Source organism: Miscanthus floridulus, chromosome 1 (genome assembly GCF_019320115.1).
Source record: "Miscanthus floridulus cultivar M001 chromosome 1, ASM1932011v1, whole genome shotgun sequence".
Lineage (NCBI taxonomy): Eukaryota > Viridiplantae > Streptophyta > Magnoliopsida > Poales > Poaceae > Miscanthus > Miscanthus floridulus.
Genome location: NC_089580.1, coordinates 26,680,689 through 26,695,221, shown reverse-complemented (window position 1 = coordinate 26,695,221; position 14,533 = coordinate 26,680,689). Strand labels below are relative to the sequence as shown.

The following is a 14,533-nucleotide window of genomic DNA, read 5'->3' as shown; positions in this document are numbered from 1 at the left end:
CAGAGACGGCCCTATCTCCGGCTCCTCCCTACACGTGCTACGGGCTCCGTGCTCTGCGTTATGGGTAGTCGACAGCGGCTCCTTAGCGACGCCTGTTCCTCCTACACGTGCACGGGCTCCGCGCTCGACGTTATGGACTATGGGCTAGCTAGGGCTGGAGACTCAGCTACACACTAACTGGTCGGGCGGTTTATATTAAATATAAATATATTTTCACGCCAATTGATCGCCAAACTGCATACGTCGTTTCATCACCATTGCTGATTTTCCTCCAGAGTTTATTTATTTGTACATCATGTACTACCCATTCTATATGTTTGTATTGCAGGATCATCGTCCAGGTGATCGGACCACCTGGTGCTCGGACTTCTTCACCGATCAACTGGTCGGACCGCTTGGTTCATGGACTCCGTCGCCGATCAGTTGATCGGACTATTCGCCGGTCGTTTCTACTCAATGTTCACTTCGCCGCCGACCGGTCGACCAGACTATTTGTCACTCGTGCTTCATCGCCAGCGACGCCGGTTACTCCTCGGCCCTCGGATTCTTCGTGCTCGAGGACTAAGTGGGCACACTTCACCGCACGGACGTCATCAGCTACGTCGGTGCTCAGACCTCGCCGCCTACGCCAGGCACTCCTCGGTGCTTGGACCTTGCCGCCTATGCCAAGAACTCTTCGGTGCTCAGACATCGCCGCCTACGCCGGGGACTCCTCGGTGCTCGGACCTCGCCGCCTACGCCGGGGACTCCTCGCTCCTCGGTGCTCGAACATCGCCAACGACGCCGGGGACTCCTCGCTCCTCGGTGCTCGGTCATCGCCAGCGACGTCGGGGACTCCTCGCTCCTCGGTGCTCGGAAATCGCTAGCGACGCCGGGGACTCCTCGCTCCTCGATGCTCGGTCATCGCCAGCGACGTCGGGGACTCCTCGCTCCTCGGTGCTCGGAAATCGCCAGCGACGCCGGGGACTTCTCGCTCCTCGGTGCTCGGTCATCGCCAGCGACGTCGGGGACTCCTCGCTCCTCGGTGCTCGGAAATCGCCAGCGACGCCGGGGACTTCTCGCTCCTCGGTGCTCGGTCATCGCCAGCGACGCCGAGGACTCCTCGCTCCTCGGTGCTCGGTCATCGCCAGCGACGCCGGGGACTCCTCGCTCCTTGGTGCTCGGTCATCGCCGCCTACGCCGGGGACTCCTTGCTCCTCGGTGCTCAGTCATCGCCGCCGACGCCGGAGACTCCTCGCTCCTCGGTGCTCGGTCATCGCCAGTGACGCTGGGGACTCCTCACTCCTCAGTGCTCGGTCATCGCCGGCGACGCCGGGGACTCCTCGCTCCTCGGTGCTCGGTCATCGCCAGCGACGCCGGGGACTCCCTTGCTGCTCGGATCTTGCCACGTCTCGTCGTTGTGCTATCAAGCTGCTCCATGCTGTTCAGATCAGGGTGCTGATCTTGGGCAGCACGTCTAGGGTCTTGATACACGCATGTCAGACGACGTCGGCAAGCTTTCAGACTTCTTTGACCCTGCTACAAGATTCATTCTTTATCTTCCAGCAGGCTCGGGGACTAAGTGGGCACACTTCACCTTGCGATGAATGTGCTTGTTCTCATCTCGAGGCTACGCCCAGGGACTGGCTGCCTGCTCAGCTGGTCTTCTACTTTATGACCCTGGCACCACGTGACTGCGTCATCTACTGTCAGGCTCGGGGACTAACAGTGGGGGTATGGCCCCCAAGACATGGGCCGCACCATCGGAGGTGGCCCGGCCCACAAGATCAAGGCGTGCACGGTGCTGCTTGGCGTGCACCGCAAGATATTGTATAGTACCAAATATGATACTTTACTTGTAACCCTGCCCCTCTAGAGTATATAAGGAGAGGCAGGGGTCCTCTACTCGATATCATGTATTCAATACAATACACCAAAGACACAGGACGTAGGGTATTACGTCGATCAGACGGCTTGAACCTGTCTAAATCGTTGTCTCTGCGCCTTGTGTCACCATCCGGTTCCTGATTACACGCATCCCCACCGACAAATCTACCATCGTGGGATACCCCTCGGTGGACTGCCGAGCATCTTTTATCGACAATACTTTTTCAGCCAAGGAATAGTATTTTTCTCTCCTAACAAATCAGTCAATATTACTTTCAGCCATGCCTTATCAGCCAAGCAAACAGTGCAAAGATGCATGACCTTAATCCCAGAGGAGTCTGCGCCTTGTCTGCTGAACGCGCGCTCTTCTCGCGCCGTGACACCCCATGTGAGCGTACGTGGTATACAGCATGACCTGCTGGCCGCGACGGGGGGTCCGTCCAGATCTACGTCGCTTTATTTGTTGACGAAGCGGGCGTCGATCGGTCTCCGTCGTCGTCGTTTCGAGCTTCATAATTGCGCGGGCGCATCTGATCGACCAGAGCCGTTGTCGTCGGATCTACTCTCCACTACTCGTCCTGCGACGCGTTTCTTTACTCCCACGATTATCCTCTGCGATCTCCCACGATTCCCTATGCCATTTGTTTAAACCAACTCGCAAAGGCTGAAGCTTGCCCGTGAATGACTGATCGTTACGCATGCTCTTCCTGATGACTGACACGAGGTACGCGTGCTCCGGCCCGTCTGCTGGTCGATGCGCGAGAACTCCAGTCAATGACGCGTGACAGGCAATTATGGGTGCTTTGGTGAGGGTCAACTATAGGCGCCTGGTGCAATTGACTGATCGACGTCTGCTGTGCTATCTAGTATAAACGTACGTAGCCTGTTCGCTCGTCCTCCACAGTCCACACTCGCCAGCTACTATACCCCGCGGGATAGATACGCATCTGTACGTAGCTGGGAGCCGGGGAGCTTAACTAGCTAGGCACAGGCAGGTTGCGCGCCGCTGAGGCCTGAGGGGAGGGAGAATGGCGACGGGCAGCAGACCGGCCGTCACTTACTGCGCCGCCGTGCTGCTCGCCGCGGCGCTGCTGATCTCCGCACCGGACGCCACAGGTTCGGCTCGTTCTCCTCTCCAGTCTCCCCCCTCCTCTTATTCGCTCTTGTTCTGCTCGTGCTCCGGTACTTTTCCGTTGCGTGTTGGCCAATGCAGCCACGTTTGCTTTGGTACGGTCGGTGGCGGTGCCGATAGCTCTAGTTCAGGTTCAGTCGCGTAGCGAGCTTACGACAATAGGGAGAAGCGCACGCATGGAGCGGGCCTCCCAGAACTGCTCCAGTTCAGTCGCGTACGTACCTTACGGCAACAGGCCGGGAGAAGTGCCAGTGTGCCACTCTCTCCTGAATCATGCCGAGCTCCTTGATGAGAAATCTGTTAAGTGTTAATTAGTTACGATCGTTAACTGCAACAATTTAGGCCCCGTTTAGATCCAATTTTTTTTTGGATTTTGGCTAATGTAGCACTTTCATTTGTATTTGACAATTAGTGTCTAATTATGGACTAATTAGGTTCGAAAGTTTCGTCTCGCGATTTCTCACCCAACTGTGCAATTAGTTTTTTTTCGTCTACATTTAGTACTCCATGCATGTGCCGCAAGATTCGATGTGACGGGGAATCTTGAAAAATTTTGGATTTTGAGTGAGATCTAAACAGGGCCTTAATCCAAATGGATCCGGGAGTAGTTCGAAGAAAACTGGAATTCGATTGCCGCATGGTTTGATGCCGTCAAGACCCTTACCCTCTCTCTCTTTTTTTGTACCAACCACTTAATTTTGGACAGTGTTTGGACTTTGGACTGTCATGCTAAAGTAGTCTTGCCAACTCACACACAGTGCAAACCTTTGGCGGCAAATAAAAGCGCTAGCCAAGACTTTGTCAAGATTCGGTCCCATCATCTGGTGTCGGTTGCGTTTTCTTTATTGGTTTGTTCAACATGCTTTAGACGACGATATTTCTTTAAACAAGACATCTAATCACCAAACCTTTTAAAATATACTCCTTGTGACTAGATCTAATATTCAAGATCCAAGTTAACTTACTTTATGCTACACTGTTACTCCATCTATTCTAAATTGTAAGTTGTTTTTAGTTTTTCTTTTCTATTTAAAATTTCTCTAATTTTAATTAGGTTTGCTGAAAATAGAACTACTCCAATACTCCTCTGTTCAAAATTGCACAGATCTCAAAGCTGCCTATTTAATTAATAATTATTAATGCTTCCCTAACCTTTTTTCTACCTGGGCCTCGAATGGGTCTGATCCGTCTAAACCCAACCCGTGCCCAGCCCAAATGCGGCCGTAACTTATCTCTCCTGATCCTTTTTGGGCGTGTTCGGTACCTTAGGTCCTGCCCAGCCTGACTGTGGCCAGCTTAAGGCCCGCTCCAATGGTACAACCTCGCTTGTTTGGTTCTCATGTTCTAATTGAGCCAGGTCAAGTTGGGATTGCAATCACCTTGCATCTAGAATAGGGTGATGTTACCCTCCTTCTTCTCTTGTTGGCATTCCATCGGGCACCTGCTAGGCGCTGGCTGGGACACCATGGATCGCAGCTAGGAACACGAGCAGAACTCGATCCCACGACGAAATTCAAGACGGGAGGAAGGGGGCGACGAGCTCAGTCGCATGCGAGAGGAACCTCCGGCTGCCCATGCTTCCAGGGGTTGACCTCGACCGCCCTCTCTTTCTCTCAAAGGCGACCGAGAGGAAGGGGGTAGCCGAGCACGCCCCAAAATCAGGTGGTGTGGGAGGAACTGCGGCAGCAGCTCCGCCTCCGCCGCCGCCGCCGCCGCCGCCTCCGACCTGCTCCACTCCATGTGCGCCGTGTGCTCGAGCTCGAGCTCAGGCTCTTGCTCCGGCTCGCCCTCCACAGCGCACTCGACGACGACGACGGGCCCTCCTTCTTCGTCTCCGCCGCCGCGGGGAGGTGCTCGTGCCCCAGATCCACCAGCCCGGCCTCGTGGGCTTGGGCTCAGGCGCGGCCTCCGCGCCTCCTCCAGCATCGCGCCGCCGGGATGTGTCGCCCTTGATCCGGTTGGCTAGCAGCGGCCGCACGCGCCGCTCTAGCTTGCCGCGGCGGAGCAGGAAGGAGAGGAGAGCGCGGTGGCGAGGAGCACGCCACGGTACAGTAGCAGCCGAAGGTGAGGGAAGGGAGAGGACGGTAATCGTATTTGGTCCAGGGAGCACACGGAACGCTCGAAGGAGCCAGCAAAAAACGAGGGGCAATTCCTGTGTGTCATAAAAAAAAAATCCTAACGTCCTTGAAAAGTTCAGCGGTCTTCAGCGTTACTACTTTAATTTTTTCGTGTCCTCCATGCCACTTTCGTCAGTTTAGGCTCTAACGCCGTCGAACTACAGGTGTGAAAAGACAAAAATACCCTTAAATCTAAATATGTTATTAATTTTTTGAGCTTAACGACTTCAAATGAAAAACTCAAAACTAGAAAGTTGTAGATCTCGTCGAGATCTATAATTTTCATATAAAAATTATTTTTATTTAATTCCGCAAAAAAATATATGATTTGATATGATTAATATATCTTAAAAAATCATATTTTTTTGCGGAATTAAATAAAAATAATTTTTATATAAAAATTATAGATCTCGACGAGATCTACAACTTTCTAGTTTTAAGTTTTTTCATTTGAAGTCATTAAGATGCTAAAAAAAATTAATAACATATTTAGACTTAAGGGTATTTTCGTCTTTTCACACCTGCACTTTGATGGCGTTAGAGCCCAAACTGACGAAAGTGGCATGAAAGACACGAAAAAGTTAGAGTAGTGGCGCCGAAGACCGCTGAACTTTTCCAGAGGCACACAGAGCATTGCGATATTTTTTAATAGCATACAGGGAATTCCCAAAAAAACAAAGGGGGGTTTCGTTTTTCTAGGGCCTGGCCAACGTGCTTTAAGTTCCGTGCGGCACATACTCCTTGACTGAACCTAAGAGCGCGGTTAGGCCATCGGGCCACCCTATCAAACACGCCCTTTTTGTTCCCGTCTGTGTTCGGTTTCCTCATGTGCGGGCAGCCGGCGGCGGTGCTCCATGGTCTTCGCCGAGCAGCGTCCTAACCAAATCCAATCTAGGATTCACCTTCGGCCCTGTTTGGTAGCTCTGTAACTTTATTCACCAATAATTAGCTTCCGACTATAATATCTTGTGCACTAGAATACAACCGTATTTTCTTTCATCGCTAAAATGTCCATTTAGGTAAATGCCTAGCCTCGGACTTCTTCCACGGAGCTTCGCACAGCCGCAGTCCATACGCCAGATAGCTCGCTCGTCATCTGCATCTCGCCTCACATGGACGGCTACGGCCATCGAGCCCTCTTGCACGCAACAAGCCAGCCATACTTTTATCAAATCCACGCCGCCTAGATCGATCTTGAGGCCGCAGATCTGCGGCAAAGGATTCTAGGAACGGAGATGGCGGCGCGGCATCATTGCTTCCTGTCGTCGGCAGATGATGACGGCAGCGGAGCTCTTGGCAGAGTGGCAAGCGAAGGCGAATGCAAAAGACAACATCACTACACCATCAGAGGCGGTAGGGCAGTCGATGACAGGGCCGCTTTGGCTGGACGTGAGGCAGAGGCGCAGAGCAGCGAGCTCCTAGACTTCACCGCTCGGAACCCGAGTCGGCGAGCGCTCCACCGTGATGCGATAGTCGGGGACAGTCACGGCTCTCTGCTCCTCATGGCGCACAGTTCAAGAACTGGAGGGTATACTTGGCCATCGGGCCGGCCCGGCTCGGCACGGCCCGGCACGGGCCTAGCATGGCCCGGAGGATGTCGGGCCGGCACGACACGCCGTGCCTCCCGTGCCGTGCCGCTACGGGCCTCGTGCCTTGCCATCAGCCCAAGCACGGGTCTGTGGGCCTAAATCCGTGCCGTGCCGGCCTGCTAGGCACGGTCAAATCACCAGCCCGTGCCAGCCCGAGGCCCGTAGGGTTCAAAACACATCAAAAAATTCATCTCAACAAGAAGTATTCAAATTTAAAGTATTTTTTTTTCCCAGAAGAGCTTCAAACAAAAACTAAAACCATACACACAAAGAACAAGAGGAAATTAAAATGATAACTGAGATGTGTGCAATGCTACCTCATTAAAAACCTTTCTGGGTAAAACTCACCCTTGTGAGAAACCCCAGAAAGGGAAAAAAAGTGCAGCACAGCTCTTATAAGTCTTAAACATATTCAAAGGTTTACATGATACATCACAGATACAGATCATAATCAAGTCTCAAGCTCTCAGCTCACCTCTCAAGTCTCACACTCTCACTGTCTCAATCTCAACTCTCAACTCAAGAACCACCAGATACAGAAGCCACAGATGCAGATGTGCTAGCAGAAGGAGCCCCAGAAGTAGATGCATCTTCATCAAGATAGAGATGCTTGAAGGAGTCTACCAGTTCTTAGTTGTCAACATCATGCTGCAGTCTTCTTTCATCCAGCTCCCAATCTTTTATGCAAGCAAGCATCTCCACATGTTCAGGCAATAGTCGACGGCGCCGCTCCTCAAGTATTCTTCCTGTCAAGCTGAAACAAGATTCTGAAGACACTGTTGAAACAGGAACTGACATAATATCTCTAGCCATGATAGAAAGCAGTGGATATGTTAGCTTATGGTCACACCACCAGAGAAGTAAATCAAAGTCATCCTCATATGCAGTGACATTGTCACTGTCTAGATAAGCAGATAGCTCATAAGCAGCAGCAGAGGTAGATAAAGGACTAGGAGCAGAGGCAGGGGAAGGTCCAACAACACCAGATGCTCCAGGGCCTCCAAAAATTCTTCCCCATGCCTGCTTCCTCTTACCTGTGATGCTTGCAGGATGTGTAGCCCTCCTTTGAGACCTAGCTGCACCAAACTTTTCTTCATACTTGTTAAACAACTTAAAAATTTCAGTTTTCACAATACCATAATAAGAACTGTAGTCAAAACCAGTTTTTTGTTGCATTATGGTAAGAACATTAAATAAACCTCTCATTTTACCTCTAGAATCAAGAATGAATGCAAATGAATACAGCAGAGGTATGTCCTTCTAGTATTTTAGGTATTTAAGCTTCATAGGGTAGACAATAGAAAACATATTCTGATCCTTTGAACTTTCATGCAAATGAGTTATAATATCTAGCAGATGGTGCAGAATAAGTAGACTAGTTGGATAGTAAACACCAGAAAGAGTGACCGTGGAGTCAAAAAACTTACAGGAATTTAAGTATTTTATCAGCAATATACCAGTGACTTGCGGTTAACAACATTGAGCCATAGTTGGAATTAATGAACACAAAAAAAACATCCTTATATGGAAGCAGGTGTTTAAGCATAAGATATGTAGCATTCCATCTAACATTCATATCCAAACCAAACTTTCTAGGTCTAACACCCTTAGCAATGCAAAAGTTCTTGAATAAAGCAATCCTTTGATTAGATGAATTCAAAAAGTTAATAGCAGTTCTGAAATCCTCAGTGTAAGGTTTGAACCTTTTTAAGCCAGATTTTACTATCAGATTAATAATATGGCAAGCACAACGTTGATGCACAAGATGATATTTAACCTTATTAGGATCTGAAGGTGTAGGTGCAGGTTCAGAACCCAGATAACCAACAAACATAGGTGTCAATGTTTCCATAGCCTTAGCATTGGAAGAAGCATTGTCAAGAGTAACAGAGAACACCTTGTCAAGCAAACCAAATTCTTCAATCACACCAGCAACTTTTTCTACAATATTCTCACCAGTATGTTTTACCTCAATCAAGCGGAGACCAATTATCTTTTTCTGCAACTCCCAGTCAGCAATCACATAATGAGCAACAACACTGATATAGTCTTCCTTTGCATTACCAGACCAAATGTCTGATGTCAGACCAACAGAAGAAGCACCAGACAACACACAGTTTTTAATTATATTACGTCGTTCATTAAAAAGTTTGCCAAGATCTCTAGTGATGGTCTATCTAGAGACCTTAACAAACCTAGGATTATGAGCTCTAACAATGTATTCTTCCCAAGCATCAGTCTCACCAATTCCTAAAGGCATATCAAGTTTAGCAATCAAACGACATAATTCAGATCTAGCAACTTCAGGTTTATAATCCCAGTTATAAACAGAACCATCAGGATTGTATGAAAGCCTAAATTGATCCCTAGCACGTTGATCAGTTTTAATCCTACATGATTTTTGGTGCCTTTTTAAGTGACCAGTGCCAGCAGCAGATCTAGCAGACAAGGTAGATTTGCACATCTTACAAACAGCCTTGGTGCAAATTCTAGAACCATTAATAACCTCATAGATCTCCTCAAAATCAGCCCACACAGGCGATTTGCGCTTACTAGTGTTACCTGTACCAGCAATCGAAGGAGCAGAGCCGTTGGAGTTCACAGTCGCCGTCGCCCCTTCGCCATCGTCCGCGTCCACATCGATCGAAGCAGCAGAGCCGTCCCTAAGATCGATATCGAACAACGCAACAGCGTCGGCTCGAGTGTTGTCGTCGTTCTCGCCCTCTGGGGCCAGGCCAACCGGCAGGAGGCCATCCTCGTCGGCCATGGCCGCCTCTCCAGCCCCGTTCCTCGACGGTGCGGGTGGCCGCCTTGCTCGCTCTAAGCCGCAGCTAGAAGACGATGCATCGGCTACCGACCTGCGAAACAATGGAAGAAGAAGAAATCAGAAGCATACATTGAAAGAAAAAGAAGAAATTAGAACATGGTTAGGGGTTAGGGTTAGGGTTTCACCTGCGCAGCCGGAGCCCGGTGCCAGAGAAGACGATGAGCACCCAAAGTCCAGAGAAGACGACACTCAGTCAGCAACGACGGCGGACGACGGAGGAGGGACAAACAAAGATAACCAACTCACATAATCAACGAGATCTAGAGGGGAGGGGATTAGGTAGGACTTAGTAGTAGGGAGTTGCTCGTCGGCAGCAGCCGGGGTTAGGGTTAGGGTTAGGGTTAGGGTTAGGGATGTACCTGCGCAACCAGAGCCCGATGCCGGAGAAGACGAGGGCCACCCAGAGAAGACGACACACCGGTTAGAAGGACGGCGAGCGGCGGAGGAGGGGCAGACGGGACACGAACTCACATAGTCACTGAGATCTAGAGGGGAGATAGGGATAGAGAGAAGGGAGAGGCGGAGAGGGAGCAGGGAGGGGATCAGGTAGGAGGAGCAGGGAGCTGCTTGTCGGCGGCAGGCGGATCGTCGAGGTCACCTCACCGAAGTCGGGGAGGACGAAGCCGAGAGCGAGACTGCGAGGCGAGAGCAGCGAGGCGAGGCGACAGGCGAGCGAGTGAAATGAGCTAGGGTTTTTGGGTGTGAGCCGCCGTGGCCGCGGCGTGAGTTTATATATGAGGAGGGGGGAGGCGGGGGACGGACAGACGCTGGGCCGCGGGGAGGCCGGGAGGGGAGGAGTGGAGTGAGGAGGGGGAGGGGGGTGGTTGGGCCACTGCCGGGCCGGCTGACTCAGGTCGGGCCGTGCCGTGCCAGCCCACGGGCCTGAGCAGCGGCCCAGGCACGGCCTGCTGCCTCGGGCCGGGCCATCCCGGGCCCGCATGTCACCGGGCCGTGCCGTGCTCGTGTCGGGCTAAAAAAGCGGGCTTCGTGCCATGCCGTCGTGTCTCGGGCTACATGGACAACTATACTGGAGGGAGCGGCCCGCCGGAGAAGGAGATGGCCGGTAGGCCGGGAGGTGAGGGCGTCCAGCGGCGGAGACGCGATTCGAAACCCACGAGAAGCTCTGGGGGCTACTGTGCGGAGTCGGAGGGTTGAGCACGACATTCGTCGGGTTAAAATTGCCGGCTGCTGAGGTCTTTATTTTTTTCCGGTTGTAACAAGCTAATACACCTGTAATTTTAGTATGCTCACAAGCCATCCAAACAACATTTTTCAAAACCTGTATAATTATCCGGACCTGTATTTTACAAGGGTATTTAGTCTAAAACCAGCCTTCCAAACAGGCTCTTCCCTGATTTTTTTTTTGTTTCGATCTGTGTTTTTCCTATGCTCTAGCAGTCGACAAGGACCTCCATCCCTGGACCAGTTTGTTTAGTGTATGAGGAGCTGTTCGGTTCTTGCTAGGAGAGGAGGTCCAACGGCACCATTGCGTCGCCGGCGCCTTTCCATTCCGTTGGCTAATTTTTTTTCTATTGAACCATTTTGCCTGGTACTGGTTGTGGCTAGCTATACATGGCCGCCGGCCTTTGTTTTTTAGACTACATGGCCGCCGGCTGCCTGCGTATAAGAAACAGAAGTACGTACGGGAACCGAATAAAGCACGAAAGTGATCGCTGATCGGGAGAGATGAGTTAGGATTGTGTTTGGGCTGGACACGAATGGCGGGAAATTTTAAGAAAATAGTTAATTAGAATGAACAGCTTTGAGATCTGTGCGATTTTTAGAAAGAGAAGTACCGGTGCAGTTCTATATAGAAAAATATTAACTCACTATCAAAATATATTACATGGTGTATCTAATGAATTTTATTTTTTATTTGATGCTATAGATTTGCGAAATTTTAAATAAACTTAGTCAAACTTAGAGAGGTTTAATTAAGACAAAGCTAAAATGGCGTACAACGGATACATATGGAGTACTAACAAATAGCATGTTGGAGTCCACATGTCATTGGGAGAACTATTTACCGCTTATCATCAATTTAATGTCAAATCAAAATTTGTGATTACAATCCAGATAGCAATCTCTTATCAAGGCTTTGATCATACCTTAGAATTGTCCGTTAACAAATTTTGGTGGGGCAACTTGAACTTTGTGCTTAAAACCAAACTCATTGTGCCATTTCATTATGGTTCAAAATCTGCGATCATTCTTTGATGGGTGCCCTTTTTGTTTTATTTGCTTTGCAGAGGCTTATGATTCTCTAGATCCAGGCGGCAACATCACTATAAAATGGGATATTATGCAACGGACTCCTGACGGATATGTCGTAAGTAGCACCATCAAGAGCCGTATCCCTTTCGTCTTCAAGTTCAATCTAGTAACATTGGCTAATCTTTCCAATTGAATAGGCCAGTCCTATTTGTACAGTGCAAATCATGCAGCACTACTAATTTCAGAAGTAGGAACATACACGTTACATATATATAACAAGAATCGTATACCATGCTTATCATTTCCTGTAAAATGTCTCATGCAGGCTGTTGTCACAATGTACAATTACCAACAATTTCGGCACATTGGGTCACCCGGATGGCAGTTTGGGTGGACATGGGCAGAGAAGGAGGTTATATGGTCAATGGTTGGGGCTCAGACCACCGAACAGGGTGACTGCTCACATTTCAAAGGCAACATTCCCCACAGTTGCAAGAAAGATCCTGTGGTCGTTGATTTACTTCCAGGCACACCATACAACATGCAAATCGCCAATTGCTGCAAATCAGGAGTAATAAGTACATTTAGTCAGGACCCAGCAAATGCTGCTTCCTCCTTCCAGCTCAGTGTAGGTCTTGCTGGGACTACCACTAAGACTGTCAAGGTGCCGAAGAACTTCACTCTTAGGACTCCTGGCCCCGGTTACACCTGTGGGCGTGCTATTGTTGGCAAGCCTTCTAGGTTTTTCTCCGCGGATGGGCGCAGGGAAACCCAAGCTCTAAGTAAGCAGTTGCACAACGAGCCTTACATTTTGCTTGCTATCAGTTCTCTTTGATAAGGTTTGCTGAAAATAAGTTACGAGCTAAAAGCATTGTATTATTCAACATGCCCCTATTTCTTAATCATGTTTTCAAAATATAAGGTTACATTACTTGTCAGTATAGTTAAAATGCAAGAGAGATTTGTTCACATAGAATTTATTTATTGTTGTCGAGGATAAGCTACTGCTAGGTTTAATAAAATGTCGTTTGATTTCTGCAGTGACATGGAATGTGACCTGCACGTATTCCCAATTTCTTGCTCAGAAGGCTCCATCCTGTTGTGTGTCTTTGTCATCGTCTTATAACGACACTATTGTGGACTGCCCAACATGCTCTTGTGACTGCCAAAACCCAAGTGGGTCAAACTGTGTGAAGTGAGTAACATTCTTCATGTTAGGATTCCATTGATCTAGCTATTTCCCCTGCATATATACATTGTAATAAGCCTGGTTTATTTGACAGCAAGGGTTCACCTCGCCTACGATCTGCTATCGGTGATCCCGGCAAATGGAGTGGCCAGCCTCTTGTGGAGTGCACTTCCCACATGTGCCTCGTAAAAATCAACTGGCATGTGAAGCAGAACAGCAAGCACTATTGGAGAGTGAAGATCACCATCACAAACCTCAACTTCCGAATGAACTACACGGAGTGGAACCTAATTGTTCAGCATCCAAACTTTGATAACATCACTCAGTTGTTTGGTCTCAACTACAAACCACTTACTCCACACGGGGGTGACATAAGTGAGTAAACTTTCGTCTCTTTACATATGGGGGTGACATATGGGGAAATGGAGTCTCCCTCTCTCTGAATCTCTGATGTTGTTTTCTGGTCCCATTTCAGATGACACGGCAATGTTCTGGGGTGTGAAGTCCTACAACGATGTGCTGATGCAAGAGGGTAAGCTTGGGACGGTGCAATCAGAGCTCCTCCTCCGTAAAGACTCCAAGACTTTCATCTTCGAAAAGGGATGGGCCTTCCCACGCGGGGTGTACTTTAATGGTGATAACTGTGTCATGCCAGCTCCTGAAAATTACCCATCGTTGCCAATGCAACACTAGTAAGGCTGTAACGAATGAAAGAACCGTCGATATGGGTGATTACGATTGATTGCCATTTACACAGAATAAATGTCACACGGGCAGCTGGCTTGGTGCTCCACTTTTGGTAACTAAGACCGTTTGTACGTATTTAGGACAAAGGGCTGCTTCTGCCTGCTTATGATTTTTTTTATGATTATGAATTGCGAATAAGCGATGCGTTCATCAGGTACCCAGTTAAAATGATGTGAATTTGTTTGGTTAGAACAATGACACCATTGATACCCCGTATTGGGCCGAAACGCGTGAGTGGTCGTTATTGGGCTCAGTTGGGAAGCCCTCTCGCTTGTTTCTGCCGAATGGCCCATGTGGCCGTGTGGTCTTTGTCACGTACTCTTTTCCTTTGGCGTGACGTGAAATGCCGGTTAGCTCCTCTGAAAGATGAGAGAGGCAACAACCACTGATTAGCAAGCTTGTTGGTATTGGTAAAGTTAATACTACTAGTTCTAATCTTGGGGGAACAACTATTTCCAATAGGAAGCTTACGTCTACGTAACAGATAAGTACGAATTTACCTAAGTTCCTGAGGTAGCCTCGCGAACAGTTGAATTCACATCATGATGGTGAGAATCAGTGGCGGAGCCAGGATTTATAGTCAGGGGGGGCCGGCCGTCAGGAATTATACTTAGGGGGGGCCGGCTCGGTCTTTTTCATTGCGATAATTTTATTATCTAGTTGTGTTTTGTATGATTATATTATCTAGAAGATATTAATAGGTATATATGACAAGAATTTTATATAATCTTCCTCTTAATATAAATAAAAAATATTAAGTTATACTACTAATTTTTGTTGTTGTCAAACGTTGGGGGGGGCCATGGCCCCTGCCAGCCCCCCCCTGGCTCCGCCACTGGTGAGAATGGCAGC

The 14,533-nt window shown here is 49.0% G+C and overlaps 1 protein-coding gene across 2 annotated transcripts; it reads left to right on the top strand.

Annotated features, from left to right (window-relative positions):
• Positions 1-2,782: 2,782 nt before the first annotated feature.
• Positions 2,783-13,868, top strand: LOC136466095 (COBRA-like protein 3). Of its 2 annotated transcripts, none has more exons than XM_066464624.1 (6): positions 2,783-2,982; positions 11,781-11,860; positions 12,071-12,527; positions 12,787-12,940; positions 13,029-13,309; positions 13,410-13,868. In XM_066464624.1, the coding sequence occupies exons 1-6, from the start codon at positions 2,895-2,897 to the stop codon at positions 13,625-13,627; spliced, it is 1,278 nt and encodes a 425-aa protein (XP_066320721.1). In that variant the 5' UTR covers positions 2,783-2,894; the 3' UTR covers positions 13,628-13,868. The 2 variants fall into 2 exon arrangements, with proteins under 2 accessions (XP_066320721.1, XP_066320685.1); XM_066464588.1 differs by lacking the exon at positions 2,783-2,982 and adding an exon at positions 4,031-5,062.
• The last annotated feature ends 665 nt before the right edge of the window (positions 13,869-14,533 follow it).